This window comes from Opisthorchis viverrini (genome assembly GCF_000715545.1).
Source record: "Opisthorchis viverrini unplaced genomic scaffold opera_v5_58, whole genome shotgun sequence".
Classification (NCBI taxonomy): domain Eukaryota; kingdom Metazoa; phylum Platyhelminthes; class Trematoda; order Opisthorchiida; family Opisthorchiidae; genus Opisthorchis; species Opisthorchis viverrini.
The window spans coordinates 684055-701432 of NW_008751716.1; the positions used below are offsets into that span (position 1 = coordinate 684055).

The window sequence follows — 17378 nt, forward strand, 5'->3', positions numbered from 1 at the left end:
GTTGCAGTAGAGATGGCGTCAATTTACGCGATATACGACAACATGCACACAAGAACTGATTTGAACCAGAAAAAGCTCCAAGTTGGCTAGACGCATGAAAATTTTAAAAACATGTAAAGCCTAGCTACTCGAGAATATAACACGCAGAGACTCGTAACCAGTCAGTAACTATCCTGGAACGATGCACCAATCAGTAATTTTGTGTGGATGATATCCGGTCTTTGATTCTGAAGTTGATGCGCAATGAACAATTACCCTATAAAAATATTACATTCATCGAAATAACTTACTGAAGCAGAGTAAGTTGGCTACTCAGATTTGAGTTTTCTTTTACGACATCCACATAGGTAGCAATATGGCTGGAGCACAAGAGAAAATGATACGGTTACGTACGTAAATATGTGGTTTTCCTACTTCAGAGAAGGCAAACTTCCATTGCAACTGATTGACTCTGATTGCCGTTAGGGTCAAATCAATGATGATCGTTTGTAAGAAACTGCGACACCCACGGTTAACAATCGTCAACGCAGAGTAGATTTACTCAATGGTACCGATTCATTTTGCCGGATAAGTAGCACATGTCGGAAGTGGGTACTCAGAAATTTTTCTGTTTATTTAAAAGGGTTAAACTCATGGGAATCGTTCCACCACGGAAGTAGAAAAACAGCGGTCGCTCGATATCGTTCACGTTTGAGAATACCAGCGCTATCTAGTAAAATTTATACTTCGGATTAGAGATACAGGTTTGATGAAAAAAATTGACCAGCAACTCTCTTGGAAGCGAAGCCCGTGACACTTTTTCACGCACACCGGTAACCTACGTCATCATCATCATCATCATCATCATTATCATCATCGTCATCATCACCATCTTCATAATCTCATCATCATCATTGTTACCAGCTGTAAGAACCGCGTAGTTACCATACAGTGGTTGTAGATGCTACAATTCCATCCACCGGTGAGTTGGGAAGGTGGGTAGATAGCTGCGCACTGGGAGGCGGGAACCGATGAATCGGTGCGTAAATACAGTACTGTCAGTGGACTGCTAAATAGAATAATTGGGGAGGGAGCTGTGTCGAAGGTAATGGCTTGGATGCACGAGCGCCACTGAGAGTGCGACTGGGTCATGTCTGATAATGTCTCTAACCATTGGTCTGCCCCGTCTCGGGATCCCCATCCAGGAAGACGTCAATGAGGAAGTCGGTCAACCGGCATACGCAGCACGTGGCCAGACCAGCGCAACCTATGCAGCGTGATCAGTTCATCTATCGAGAGTGGGTTATTTCTTCCGAATACCATTCGACTTACCTCAGCATTGCTTATCCGGTTTTCCCACCAGACCCGGGCAATGCTCTGAAGACATCGATGGTTAAACACTGAGTCTTTTGACATCCTCAGCGCGCAGCGGCCGGGTTTCTGATCCATATAGTAATATGGAGCGCACCGCAGCATTGTAAACTCGACCCTTGACAGAGAAGCTGATGTCACGCTTACGCCACAGATGACGTAGGTTCGCAAAAGATACTCTGGCCTTCCCAATCCGGATGGAAATGTCATCTTTCGCGAGACCACCGGGACTGATACAGCTGCCCAGGTAAACAAATTTGTCTACTACCTCAACCGGTTCATTCGCATGCGTGGGGCTAGGGTCCTAGCCCACTTCGTCTTGCAGAAGCACGTGACATTTCGCAGATCTGAAGCGCATGCTAAACCGTGACGCAGAATTATTTAGATTATTTAATATTGTTTGAATTACCACGGGATCAGATCCAAGAAAAGCGATGTCGTCTGGGTACTCGATATCTGTGAGCAGACGTCCGTCCCGCACTTCGACCTCACAGTCATTGTTGGCTGATAGTGAGTCTTCCATAATCGTATCACTGACGAAGTTGAAGAGGAAAGGTGAAAGAAGCCAGTCTTGCCTGACACCATTTGATGTGGAGAACTTAGGTGAGGGCTTCCTGTAGACTTTCCCATGGCCGCAGGATTGACGTGCAGCGCTTTTATGAGGGACATTAGTCAAGAAATATACTTTTGGTAGAGTAAGATGCCATTTCCGAGTATTTGGTGGAAGGATGCATTCCTGGTAAGATGAAGTATGCACAGTTATGATTCTGATTAAACAAACTGAGTGGCTTACCATCCCTTCCACACGCTAAAGGCTTCTTTCTCTGCTATTTATAGTGATACACCGTATTCATTTGGGGTTGTTCGGGAGCTCATGCAATTACCTATCAATATTTTGCATTCCTCCTGTTATTTGGGCAGCATATTTCTGGCCAACAGTCTACTAGGATATTTGTCAACACGTGAGTAAATAACTCTATGTTTGCGCAAACCGTTCACACATTGAGTTTCTCAGGGCTGTTTTGTGCCACACCTTCCAAAATTCAGTAACTTCTACCGTATGTAGTCCCTACTAAAGAATAACTGAGCTGAAAATCGTGAATGACCTAATCGTTGTTCTTGAAGAGGATGCGTCGCATTTGAGAGGGAGTTTATCACGTTTCATCCAAAGTTGTTCAAGCGAAGACTGTGGTTTTTGCTGGGTGATATTCTATCGACCGGTTCACCCATGGAACGGAGTCACCCAGACAAACCAAATGAGACTGTTTATTAAAGTTTATGAATCGCGTTAGTATCGCGTGAACAGCAAAGATTTTCCTAGTTTGATTTGCAGAAAACGCAGATTGTCTAGTTCAAATTTTAGACATCAGGGCTGAAGGTGATTTTGTCTTCATCTAACAGTACAACACCAAAATCAGTTTTCACTTGAATTACGGACAACTATACACTTCGATTTCGACTAACTTTGATTAAAACTGCTTCTCTGTACACTCTACGAGTTTCTTTGCAATCCACTACTCAAATGATGTGAAACAGTATTGATATTGGAAGAGCTTTGTACAACATTTAGGCGGTCGAAATGGGGTTGTGTAAACTTCATAAGATGATTCGGCTTAAACATGCATTTCAGAATTGCTTTGGACTGCACTTCTAACCAGCTACGCATATATTGATATTGGAAGAGCTTTGTACAACAATTAGGCGGTCGAAATGAGGTTGTGTAAACTTCATAAGATGATTCTGCTTAAACATGCATTTCAGAATTGTTTTTGGACTGCACTTCTAACCAGCTACGCATAGACTGATGATACTTGGCTAGATAGTCGCAACAGTTGGCTGTTTTCGTCTTGGTTTGATGTATCCGTCAGTTCTTCCTCCCAGGTGCCGTCACCACTACACACAACGTGACACCGTTCACTCGGCTGATCCCACGGTAGACATTGGCTGTCTTTAGTCAGGGGCAGCATTTGGCCATTGACTCCAAGGCCTGTGGATTCAACACGACAACGTAAGTGTTTCTAAAGCGTCTAAAACAGTGTGCCAGTAGGATGGAAACGGCAGCTTGTTGCGACTTGAATGATTCAGTTCGAAACATTCTTTTGTCGGCCACAAGAACCTCGGTCATTCCGAAGAAAGTTGTCAACAAGCTGTTTTCGAGTGTTCTATAGATCATCTTTACAAGTACCCTGGAGTACAAAATATATAAAATGAGACATAAATACAACTTTTCTCCTGTAGACTAGAAAATCGGATAGGTGAAACTGATTTTGTGGACCCCAGTTTTATCAGGTTGTTCAGGGATGTCTTGGCTGGTTTACACCCAAATGATGGGTCGACGACGCATTTTAGATGTCCTACGTATAAGTTATGCAATAGTTGACATGACTGTTCCGTAATACGTGCTTCAGCAGTTATCACTCGATGAAATATTTATCTGCTAGTAGTAACCTGGAGGACTAACTGCATTTTACTGAGTGATCGCGAAGGTTCTTTCATCCTTAAAACAGGATTAACTTTTGTCCGTGGAGCTTTGCATGCATTTTGGAGATCTCGCACTGCTCAGTATCTAGAACCACGAGATGTGATACAGTTCACGGAAAAATGAATCGCGCGTCGAGGGATATCTTTCTCTCCGGTCTTTTATCGTTTGGACGTGTTGGTCGGACGCGTTTGGTCCTCAGGATTTCGCTTGACTGGATGGGCTATTTCAGTCTAGATTTGTTTACGTGAGTCAATGATTTCGGCTTCGACCGCTTCAAGGGCAGTTCAAAGAAGCTTGACAAAGTGGTGAGGTTAGGAGGTTTAGAAAACATCGTTTTTTTGGAAGGCAAACAGATTTTGACCTCTTGAGATCTTCCCAACAGACCGTGACAAGACACCAAAGTGAAGTATTCACTTCAGGCAATAGTTGAACCACAGTTATCTCCAAGCTTACTCTGTAGGCGCATACGATCACGTCCAAACCCAGAAGCTTATCATACGGTTACAGATACTGTTTAGCTTCAGGCTTAGCATGTAATACGCAGTGTTGCTCAGCGTCCAAATGCAAAAAGATTTTAGTGTTTGATAATCATATTTGTTAACAAGGTATTAAAATCTCACCTTTCCAACTCTCGGGACTTCTCAATGAAAGATTGCTTCAAAGTGGTTAGTTCCGTTCTTGTCTGGACAAGTTCGGCACGTGTGGCTGTTAGCATATCCTCGAGGCTGGTGCGTTCCAAGCGAAGTTGTGCGATTTCAGCCTGGAGGGCGTTCAGTCGGTCATCCATCTGGACTGATTTCTTTGACCCGGCATGTTCCATCGTCAGGTTTTGCTGGTGTGCAAAAGAAACACTTTTGAGAATTCACTTGGCTGTTACAACTAACCAACTCATTGGTCTATCCGCCCCCACAATGAATATAGTTAACCGAAATACGGAATATTTTATCAGAGGAATGGTTCTTCGAAACTGCTTGTGCATTGATCCCAAGGACCATAACAACACATCCCAAAGATGTACAGTTACGATAGCCCTCCTGTTTGGTGTTTGTTTAGACCATTCAAGTGACAAATACAGTAATCCTTTTTCACAAAGACATTTTTGGTTTATGCTACTGTCATTCTGACTCATCTTCTTTGGAAAATAACGTTAATTCTCTGACATTGTTTCATTTATTTTGACGTTTGCGCTGGATGTGGCTATGTTACTTATTCGTCGTTTAACCTGAAAAGGATGAACAGGTTTCAACCAGGGTAATCCTATCGGATCAGTGACACTGACTTTCGAACCTGTGGGTAGTAATCCCGCTGCAGTTCAAAGCGTCACATTTTCTATCTTTTCGCTTAACTTTGGAACGCTAAGTTTCTGTTTCTAGAATACAAACCATGGGGATATTATGTGATCTCCTTTTTTTTAACTGAAAACCTCTGCGACCATCAGTAAGCGAACAATTTCAATGGAGGAATAGGCAATAAAGAAAATATCTACATGACCTGTCTTCTTACCTCTTCAACTTGTCTTAGACGTTCTAATAGTTGCTCTACTTGAGCCGACTTGGCTTCCAGTTGTCCACGAAATTCCGTTAAAGCCAGTTCACGCTCACGAGCGCGAGCTGCCTGCTCGGCCAACTGGATTTGTTGATCCAATTCCTCGGATAAGCGCAGTATATCTGCACTGTGTTGGGTCCTCTCACTGTATAAGCATGTCAAGACAGAAGACAATGCGACAAGACGGGTACTGCTCAATATTTCATACGGTTTCACTGAATACTGAGGTTGCTAAACTGTCTTCTGTGTGAATTAATCATCACCAAGACTCACATAAAAGAAACTGATCAATGAGGAGAAAACAAAGCATTCCTTATTTCTGAAACAAATACCAGTCACAGAAGGGGCTTAGCTGTCGTTTTCGAAGTGGATTTTCTTGAAGGAGACCACTTTGCTGCATACAGAACACGTGACATATCCTTGCTTAGAATCCACGAATTTCTAGCAGGATAGTATGAATTTCCCCTGTCCAAAGTAACGTGACGGGCAGTTTGCATACTTTTGACTTATTTACCAAATACACATGCGTGTTTGCTATGTTTGGGAAGCCTGGTTTAAGTGGCCTGCCTATTTTCAGTGCGCGAACCGACTGTACGGTGTGCTATGCGCGAACACGGTTGAATTACTTGAATATTAGAGAGTGAGTGTAACTCGCATTGACGTACCTCCGTCAGACCTCCCCATTCTCCAACAATGTGCACTTGTAAGCAAGATGTAAGAATCGGTAATGATTCTCTGGGAATATAGCAAATATTCTTGCTCTGGATCAAATGACACTGTTAATTCTGTTATGACTCCAGCAGTTATGAATGCTTTGTTGTTCTCCCATGTGGTTCCAGGTGTGAACTAGGCGATTATCTAGGTTAGGTCTGCTGACTCGTTGACTGTGTACAGCAAGTGTATCCAACGGTTTACCATTTTTATGCTTTATACGAGAGTGAACGGGAATAATTTCGCCAACATACGTTAGATTCGAATCTGAGCTGATACGCTGATGATCCTCAACGACTTAGTCCTCATCAGCTTGTAGTCCGACCAGGTAAGGCACAGACCAACTTCTTCGTTGTCTTACCAGGTGATTTCGTGTTCAGATAAAAGTTCACTTGAAAATGTTTTTGAAGAGTGTGCCCAAAATTACCCACCAAGGTTCTAGATCGAACCAGTTTTGACCCCGGTGCATTTACTGTTTCCCCCAATGCCAGTGTGAACATGAGTGATCTCCTGTTACCAATGGAGTTGAAGATCTACATCCCACAAGTAAGCAGACAAAGATCTGATTTTGGCTCAACTGTGCACTTTGCGACATCCAGCCACAGAGCCCGTCATCAACTCGATCAATGAAGTCGCCAAGTTGAATGTCTTAGCAAAGAATTTGCATCGAAACCAAAACGCTATCTAGCAGACAATGTATTTGCTGTTGAGTCATAGACTCTTCTGCTTTATGCCAGTTGTAACGTTTGATGGCACGCGCAGAATGTTTGCTGCGTTGCGGAGCAGCGAAACTAAGTGGAAACTTAGTAGGAACTAGTTAATTCTCGGACACTAGGAGAAACCAAGTTATCCCGCTATTTTAAGTGGTAGACTGGTCTTTAAGGCAGGATGATCTCTTCCGGAAGGGGGAGCTAACCGGTTCACAGGAGTAACTTGAAGCAGTCAATAATGGGGTCCTGCCGGACAGATGTGTGTTCAGGATAGATATCACGAACTACCAGCGCTTCCTTCTAGTTTTACGGAAAAAAACTCTGATCGCTTAGATTTGATTATTACAATAAAGCTGATTAGTTTTTAAACTGATTGGTTTGAAGAACTTTTGTATCTCCGCCGGGACCATGTGAACAGCCCGACTACAGATGGTCCCTAAATTTCAAAAGAATATTCATGGATAAGATAAATAGTGACGAACAAACAGTTATTGATGTTAGACCACCACAGATTCTGATGATATGTCTTGATAAAGCGCCAGAACAGACCTACTGAGTACACGAACATTTGGCAACCTTCCACGTGAGTAGAACGTGACAGTAGCTTCTGAGGAATGATATATCTTGATAATGATTCCAATTCATGATTTCAAGTAATCGCATAGAAATAACAAATGTTAGTTTTCTCACTCGAACGAAAATTTTATAGAATCAGGAGAAACAGTGGAGCATGAGATGATCGCATTACTCTCTACAAACTTTCTCACGTCATGCAGTTGCAATGAAGAACCATGTAAAAGCTACAGACATCGTAGGATACAGAATTTGACGCGTATACTCAAACTACTGCGTCCACATCAGTTCCGTGCATAAAGTCACCGCCTATGTATTTCGTTTCAATAAGAGAAGAGACGTTGGTGTGAACGGGGGATCCCGACCTTCACGGTAAGTTAAGGGTAGACTGTCTTGAACAAACGACTTTGTTAAGAGTCCATAACAAGCAGTGTTACTCAGTCTAACATAACCTGTTGGAAAGGCGGAAAATGCACCGCGATATTTTTGTGGCTTTGATATGATTCATCAACATGATCACTGCATTCCGCATTCCTCGCAAAATCGCTGTTAAATATAAAACATTATTGTATTGGCCGGCTCTTGGTACAGAGTGGAACCTCACTAAGAACTTGTGGTTGCTGATGACAAGAGAAATTCATGAGTTCAACCACATATTCTTACGATCGAGTGGTTGATGGCTTGATCCGGAAGCAATGATAGGTGTGTGTTTAATTGACAAACGTTTGGATGTTCTGTTTTCAAGCCAAGAATAATCTTTACTTTATGTAAATTAGATTTTCCATATTTGTGTTTATTATCAGCACAGCACGTCGTACGATACTTCGATGTCTGCACGCACCTAAGCATAAGAATATTTAAAAGCCATCTGGTTTTTGATTGGCTAGATGTAGGTTCGATGATCCCAAAGCTTCAAAGCTTCGAGCACGTTGGCTGACTCAGTAAACTAGTGGGTGCGACCCTCTTACCTTCAAATAATCTATCAGCACCAATCGGGGTGTTCCTCAATTCCTCAGGCTTTTATCTGCCATTCTTGAGAAAGTGCACTGATTTATCAAAGACTGTAAATTTTACTTGGGGACTGTTAACTCTTTGGGTCGACTCGATTTATCTGTTCACTTTTACACACCGGGTCACTGGTTGCATTTGTCCTCAACTTCCGCCCAGGAAGGTTCTTAGAATTTCAAGGGAGGACAAAAGTCACAGATTACTGGACTCCGGCTTCTGCAATCTTGATTGCGAGTCAGTTTCACCTTGTGTCTGAGTTACTTAACACTCGTACTTAACACACGTTTGTTTTATTAAAGCTGTTATTAGTTTCCTCATCACTCCTGGATCCTTGTTGGACCCGCATCTCAAATTTACATGATTTCATTCAGATAGCGTAAATAATTTACGATTTTTTTTCGGGGAAAAGAACACAGCCAAGAGGATAAGGCCCAACTTCTATGATCCACTTACCATTCAATCTGCTGCTCCAGGCGACATTGTGCTTGCTTCGCCCGGTGTAACGATTTCACAATATCGATCAATACTGATTCGTACATGCGTGACAAGCCGGGATTTTCTGAACACAGAAGCCGGTACAACTCGTAAATGTGATCCTGGCTGAAATGATAACAAAGCAAAGTTTGAGCCATCGTTAGAGCGGTTGATTACGAAACCTCGGAAACTTAGGATAGGTTGAAAATCAGATTTGACCATGAGAGGTTTTCAGCGGAAATACATTGGACAACGCAATCAATGTCTCCACATGAAGGTAGGTCACACGTTTGGACTAATTCCCGATTGATTATATTTCTTGGCCCTTCTGCTAAGTGTTTTTCCACTCTTGACGCGCTAAGCGATGTGTACTTTTAAATGACGGTCCCTGTGATACACCAAAATGTGCCTTAACCCGTTCTTCCACCACAGGCTCTGAGCATTCGTTCGAAAATGAGGGAGTAATTTATCCTTGGTATAACTCTAAAACGTGAGTTGGAGGCAAAACTCGGACTTTGGGTCTCTCAAGGTCCTATGCAATTTCACGATACAAAACACCATGATCTTACAGCTGAGGACCGTGGCAGTGTGCTGAGACAGCGTGTTCAGAGATAAAACTGAACTTCTCTAATGGCTTCTACGGGGCACCAGAAATCATGAGTAATATACCTATCCCTGGCTGTTGATACCCGATTTATTCACAATAGGCTGACCTATGAGATGTTGGGGTGAACGATGGCTAGTGCAGTTGCTATAAGAGATACTGATATAAATTAGACGAAGCCGGCTCACCTTGTGAATAAGAATGGTGCTGAACTAATCTCGGTTTACAGTTGAGCATGTGCTGGGGACCCAAACATTCTGGTTCAAAAAGGGTGCCTCTAACAGAATCCTCTTGCTTCCTTGGTAGTACACTTTGCTTAGACCTGAGAAGTGCAGTGAAAGCAACGGACAAACTCATGGTCGTGGTCTAAGCTGGTATTCCAGAAGAAGTGACAGGCACTGGTCTACCCTCACCACTGATAACTGATTGCAGTGTAGTTCATTTAGACTCGCGGAAGTTTGGCTGGTGGACATAACCTTGTTAAGCGACCTGCGTTATTCCTGGATTCGTTACTGCAAAGGAGCAGTCTATGATCGGCACACACTCAAAGCAGGCAATCTCCGTTGTCCATTTTTCTCGTATCCAAACAAAGACAACCAACCAGTTTGTCCGCAACAGCACTTGGTCTATCTATCTGAGCATCACCTGTAACCTCTGCTTGTTGTTAGAGCACCTAGAGCGTCATAGAAAGCGCCTTTGGCAGATCCAGAGCTACAATCCTCAGGGAGATATAAATAGCTCATTCTCGAGGTTTTTCACAGACGCTGCGAAACGAATTGCACAGAGACAACAATCAGCACCAAGGCAACCAAGCAGAAACCCTTCGGTTCAACCTCTCGATACAATATGGAACCCAGCATATCCAGCTTCAGTTGCCTCCACATCATCAGAGGTGCTCACTGGGCACCTGGAACAGAGTGAACAGGCAGTCAGTTCGGTTTCACCTTTTGTGTCCTGTCTCCTTGTATCCGACAGATAACATACGTCAATTGAGGGAAGTCCAGGGTACGAATGTGTACCGATTGCTGTCCCGTTACCCGGTCTCCGAATATCTAGTGTTTGCCTTTAAAGTGAACAAAGTTTTCGCTGGCAGGTTACCCTAACCTTTTAGTTTGCAAAAGACTCAACTTATTAATAGCCATACTATGGTTGGTCCATATGGTTTATACTACAGTCGAATGCACAACTGGAACTCCACCGATTCGAGCCCTTTGAAGCCACACAGACGCTCGTATGGTCTGATTAGCGTTCCTAGCTACTTTCACTTGAACTTTATAATCTACAGGCGTTTACAATTAGAAGACATGTGATAGTTCTACCACAAACGCCCAACTCTGTGTTCCCTTTGATTGTCGTGACAAACCTTTCAGCTGATCCTATGATCTATGGTACAACTAACTTCATCCACCACTGTTGCTGAATATGTTATAACTCCTAAATTTGATTTTAGGTATGTTCTCATTGATTTGGCTGATCCCTTCCTTCCTGTTTTTAAGTTAACCTGGCAGCTTGACCAAAATTTAACTTATGCTCAGGTGCTAAAATATTTGCCAGCACCTTCAACGAAACTGAGGGCGTGACATTTTGGAAACGCTCGCATGCAGTTCTACTGAAGGCGGCTCACCAGATCACCTCAGTGAACGACACCCTCTGTTGGGAGGTGGCCATTTTACCAACCGTGTGTCAGTCCGTTTTTTCTGACTTCACCGGTGAAGTTGCTTTGCCATTATGAAGCCATCCTCTGGTACACATGGGTCGGAGCAGTAACAAAATAATCTCCAAAGGAGATTTCATCCCGTCAGTGAAACCAATCTATGTCCAAAGGTTAAGTGTTTAACCAGTGAGCAGAAGGTCATGGATTCGTAGTATATGAGCTAATGATGATGATTCCCCACAAGGTGAAACAGCTGTAGAGTGCTTATTGACTTGCAAAATAGATTGCCTTTACAGACAACAGAAAATCTATATTGAGAAATGCAAAATATCCTCAGGTGACCATTAAACTAATCTCCGCACTGTGAAAAAACGGCAGTAACGTGCACTTGAGGAATCTGTGTTTGGATTAAGATCAGCTCATTGGGGAGGTATTGGATGTATCAATAGTAGCAAGTTGCCACGTCCAGTTGCACGATGCATTCCCAACAAGCTCCTTTGCTTTCGTTCGCGTGAGCTTCGCTCTTCACCCCGTAAAACCGCTGTATGACAGCTCACACAAACCAACAGTCAAAGGAATAGATTCTGCTTCATTGATCGTGGTGGCAACTTAGAATGACCATCTGAGTGTTGCCTATGTCGAGAAATCCAACTCCGGGAAACAAACCCGTAGTGTTTGCACGAATGCACTGTCAGCATTCCTCGCCGGTTATGCCCATTGACAGCAACGGTTTTTCAAATAAGTGTTCCTCAGTTTACCTACTTTGCATAAGAAAGTTCGCTGGAATTTATATAACTCCTACTGTCCACATACGGCGTTGCTCCTAGGAGATGGCCACCTAACTGAAGGAGTTAACTGGTTTCAGAGAAGTCTTTCGTCAGATCAGATAAGGTTTCAGAGAAGTCTTTCGTCAGATAAAAAACTGATTATATATATATATATATATACGTACATAATCGTGCTAGAATGAAGAGATATCTTTGGTAGGTTAGTATCTTGCAAGTGAGTCCGCGGTTTATCTTAACACCTGCAGTCGCATCCAGTATAGGATTGCGTACAAGTGTTCCTGCGCTGGATGAGCATTACCGTTAGATTAGAACGGTTTCGTTGCTAAGTTAGTGACATCAACAATGCGTTGTCGGCCACAGTATTGCAGTGCCGATTGTAACCAACGAAGATTTCCGCCGATTAATTGCGCAATAAAGCTTCTCCGTTCGTCCTTGGAAGTCATTTGTGCCCCAACCTGGCAAACAGTATGCACTTCTTCGTTGGATACCCAGGGGAAGTAGCGGCTAGTATTTGTTACGTGTTCTGCCAAAAAACGTCTATCATTTCAAGAAATACACTCATTTGCAAATCAATTTGGTTTTCATGACAGGCTCAACTGAATCTCTCGTTTATGATATTCTACAATTGAATGTGCTGCACACAGGCCGCCTCATTTCAGTTTTACTATATACCATACGTGGATTCGTATGCCTAATTCTATGTGAAGAGTTGCTCAATAGGGAGAGCTTCTGTGGTGACTTATTTATCCTAAAGTTCAACAGGGCCACCCACAACACACATAGGACGCAACCTAATCATACCCATGGCGACTACTCAGTTAGGTCTAGACAGCGATATTCACAGCAAGTCACCTATAGCAATGTTGTAGGTTTAACGCTTCGGAATACCTAGGGTAAAAGGGTGATAATGTTCTGACATAGGCAAAAAACCGTAGCAGTTGAACCCACTGAAGTCCGCGTCGGACAGACTCGAAGCTTCATTACCATTAAGACAAACCCAGGATGTAACCATATAGCTTTCCTTAGCTTGATTACGACCACACCGTGACGATCACTGGAAGACACTTTTAATCACAATCACGATCTTATCAGACCGAATTGCTTAGTATGTCAAGGCAATTTCGATGATTTTGGTCTATACGGCGATCGCCACGGAAAGCTACTTCTAGAACCGCCATAGGTTTAGCCCTTTAGTAACCTCATTAAGCCAGGTCAGGTTAGGCAGTCTTATTTTATCCACCTATGTTTTAGCTGATGGATCACTGTGCTTACTGGAACCGATTAACTCGGTACGACTAAGACGAACATAACTGCAGTCCTTGCAGTTTCAGTTCGGCCTCACAATACAACAAATTCAGTGATACCCTTTCTTCCTGCATGCTTCAGCTGTCTGGCTCGAATTCGTTAAACTACCGATCTCTAGTTTGTATCGTTCCCTTCAATTATGCTTCTCACTTCACCTGGTTCGCGTCAGAAGCTCTCAGACTCTTGTCCACTCTACCCAGATATAGAAAACTTTGCCTGTCAGGGTTCTACATCTTCCTATTCGTTTGATCACATAGAAGCTGTTTCGGAATCCTTTTCTTGTCTATTCGACATAGTGTCTAAACTACTGTAGACGGCTAAATTTAATCACAGCCTCCATTCAATCACAGCGCGCCTGTTGGAGAACCTCCGGCTCCGAGAATCATTCACTCTAGTGAACACGAAATACCCAATTCGGGCAGTGCATATAAAATCGGTTTAAAAAACAGTGATTTCATCAGTAAATGCTGGAGGTTTCATTGATATCGCCCTCTCGGTCCAGTCTGCCAAAACTCATACTTGGCTGTAAACGATCTCACCTCACGATCGAAGGTCAAGTTGGTAGACAGTGTGATTCTGCGGCAGCAGAATGGTCCATAGTGACCACTGAACAGAGACCGAAGTGATCCTGTGCAAAGAGACACTCCCGTTGTTTCCTAAGGAAGAATTCGGAAATCAATTGATATCGGCCCATTATTTAACACTCTTATCTTCTCCTTACTTCGGATGAGGTTGACAATATTTGAGAAGAACCGTCCGCAACGGGGTTGAATGTGTTCGTGGAGTCTGTGAACACTGCATGGAAAAAGTGGTGATATTCAGGGAACTCTTCTTGAGGCCACTCTGAAGCAAATACCAAGTGCATTGTTCTACGAGGATATGTGCGTCGAATAATTGAGCCGCCTTTCGGTTGAGTGGCACTCGTTCCAAGATCTTGCCTGTGAAGCTGAGTAGACTGATGCTTGTGTAGTTGTCAGGTCAAGTCTTGTTTCCTTTTCAATCATACAGTGGCACGATTAGAGCATCCTTGAATTCTGGGGGAACTACCCCTTGTTTCGAAATCGTATTGGCAAATTAAGGGAAGTATATTCTCCAGAGTTGAACCACGATACACTGAATTCCTTAGCTGCCATGCCATTGTATATTCACCCGCTGTGTCTCTTGAAAATTCGAAGGGAGATCGAGGATCATTTTCATATCCCGTTGCTTCAGTCTGTCTACCCCAGCCGATCCGACGCTCGTAAGATTGTTCAGCAGTTTGATGAAGTATTTTGCCCTGTATCCATTAATTATTCATGTTACATAAATTTCTCCCTTGTCAGCTTCCCGGGAGATTTTGGGTCAGTTTGAAGTTCAGCCTATAGATGTTTTTTAAACAGTTGCGAAATTGTTTGGGCTACCGACCTGCAGCAATTACTTTGATCCGGTTATTTTGGTTTGCTCGCCACTTGCCTCAGGTGTGGTTGAGTTGCCGAGTCAGGTAATTCCAAGAATCACTTGATCTTGCTCTTCAAAGTGGCAAGAAATTTGGCAACCCCTTTGTTTTTCTAGCTATCAGAAATCTTACGAGTGAAAGAGTGATCGCTGCTGCTCCGTGAGTGTCAATCCGTTGCTTTTCAAGGCAAAATCCCATGGCACTGATAGCGAGCTCATGAATATCGCAGAGTCTGTGAAGTCGGCAAACGTTGGCGATTGCAGTCCCGCCAGCATGGAGTCCATGAGTGCCTGGCCGCAGTGACTAATCTTGACCGACATTGAAGTTTTCCATTAGGAAGATATCTTTTTTCGAAACAGAATGAAGTAGGGTATCAACTTCGACCTGGAGCTTTTCTTTTTGGTCTTTGGTACAGCACAGTGTTGGAGTAGATGTAACGACCTTGGTACCATAGTTTTGTCACCTTACCCTCAGTAAAGCAAGATGTAGAATGGAACTAAGGTGTGCGTGTCAGAAATTTTCTTGGTGCCATCGGGCAGACCTCGTTTTTTATCTGTCGACTTGCTGACCCAAAACCATCTTCAAAAAGACTTCCTCAGTCAGTTAGCATGTTTCTTTGACGCCTGTGACTTCAATTAGGTATCTCTTCAGTTCCACCACAACTGAGGCAGCGTAAATTACCGAACGATCAACCTCATCATTCGCTTGATCCACCAATTTTCGGACGTTTCATGAATTTATGGCTGACTGTCCTCTAGGGAAACGCGATTGTGCGTTGCGTTACATGCAAGAGGAAGTGGTATGGGCTGTTTTAACATCCTGCAAATGCCAAGTCTGACGGAGATGGTAAGACTCCATGTGGGAGACTGTGCCCTACTTGGGATCTTTGAGTTTTTATTATTAGGAGTAGTATTAGTATTTTTCCGAACGTGGTTGGCTGATGCCGGTTAGACCACAGTCATACGTTCGGTGGGTTTGTTGCTTTTACCCTTCGCTCTTGAGCGGGAGCCAGAGATTCACGCCTACCAACGAGTAGACATGAATGTTTCAGCCAAGTGTCTGCCCTGAGCGGCCGTTGATTCTTATGTGTCGGCGGAAAGAAATAAACTGACAACCTCACGACAGATATCATCGGTTCCACCATCAAACACTGATACTGGCACTCCACAGCTGCCTGCACGAGGTGCTAGCCCAAGCATCCAGACCATCCCAGCTAACAGCTAGGGTGAACAAAATCATGCACGAATAATCACACTGTTATTCTACTAGACACTTATCCACCCTGGGCTGTCAAGTGCTATCGAAGCAATCCACCTGCTGTAGCACTCTTTCGGTGCTTAACTGCCATACAACCAGAAGGAAGCACGAGGGATGGGATACTGCCAAGCTGCCCAAGCTTAGAGAGGTGAATTCGAGATGCAGGTTCGAACCGCGGACTTTTCGCTTGGTGAATTCGCGCTTTAACCACCGAGCCATCACGCATTGTGAGTACTGACCCATCAAGAAGCATCGAAAGCACACATGCTTGCTTTCTGCTCGTTCTGTGTTCATTTGTATTTCTGTCATCAGTGGATTCTGGTGCTTTCATTTGAGTCACATGTTATGTGTTTGATCGTTGATGAGCTTTACGGTTAAATTTGTACTCAAAAGCACTAAACCGCGCAAGTGCGTGGCTTAAGACCTTTTTCTTTTACCTCGAAACCCATTTTTCTAACTTTTACGACACGTCTTCCCAGGCTAACTTATTTCTAAGTTTAATCATTTTTGAACCAGAGAAATGATATCAGTACATACCAAAGAAAAGGCATCGCACGTAGAAAGAAAAGCAGGATTTCGCATGTGCTTGCCTTCCTCTCTGTTCAATATCACCCGTAGATTTAATCGAAAACACAAATAGCATTTTTTCGTCCTGTGCGTGTTCACAAAGTTTCCGATAGTTTCCTGTCCAAATATAACCTTTACTTATCCCAGCCCAAATCAGAAAAAATCACCTGAGACTACTCAGTAGACGGTGATTACTCCCACTCACTCATTTACGTGGCCCTGTCCATCTAAAACAAAGCGAAGGTGATGGATGAAGTGGCTACACTACGACAGCAGCGTAATTTTTTTGTCTTCTGTATAGTGTCTGTGTGAAGAGACCAAACATATACGCCTAAGTTGCAGTTGCGAAGTTTTGCGGGATAGGTTCATATTCGCAACACCCCCATCTGAACGGTCGTCCCCTGTTCTGACGTAATTATTTCGGGGAGTCCACACCAAAGGGAAGCACTCTGGACTCGAGTTTCGTTCTTATTAGAGCTCATCGGCAGTGCATATCCAATGGCCATGAGGGGATCTGAGTCCCGGACATTTGACATGCGAGGCTAGCGTGTCACCACTACTCCACCAACACACGTCGGATGCATCTGAATTTTCACGTATGAACAGGCGAAGGTGTTCACACTCTATGCATCGAGTTCAAATCCCGGCAAGGCCTTTGAACACGCACTGCTGATCAGCCCTAATAAGAACGAAACTCGAGTCCATTGCTTCCCTTTGGTGTGAACTCAAGTGAATAGTTGAACGGAGGACGACCGTTCAAGCGAGGGTGGTGTGAATATGAACAAAATATACACCTTAGTAAAACGGGACAAGGAGCAAAATATTTCTGATGAATACGTTATTAGTGATCGTCAGGCGCAGTGCATGGCCGAGGACAAAGTAAAACAATGGGATGGAGCTATTCATGCTCAAAGA

At 43.5% G+C, this 17378-nt stretch overlaps 1 protein-coding gene across 1 annotated transcript in view; it reads right to left on the reverse strand.

Moving 5' to 3' along the window:
- Positions 1–17378, reverse strand: part of T265_03915 (hypothetical protein) — a gene marked incomplete at both ends in the record, with an annotated part of 44441 nt that overhangs the window by 25140 nt on the left and 1923 nt on the right. The window contains 4 exons of the mRNA XM_009168516.1: positions 291–359; positions 4453–4664; positions 5336–5522; positions 8833–8979. Coding sequence (XP_009166780.1) covers positions 291–359; positions 4453–4664; positions 5336–5522; positions 8833–8979 — 615 coding nt within the window. The remainder of the gene's footprint in view (positions 1–290; positions 360–4452; positions 4665–5335; positions 5523–8832; positions 8980–17378) is intronic.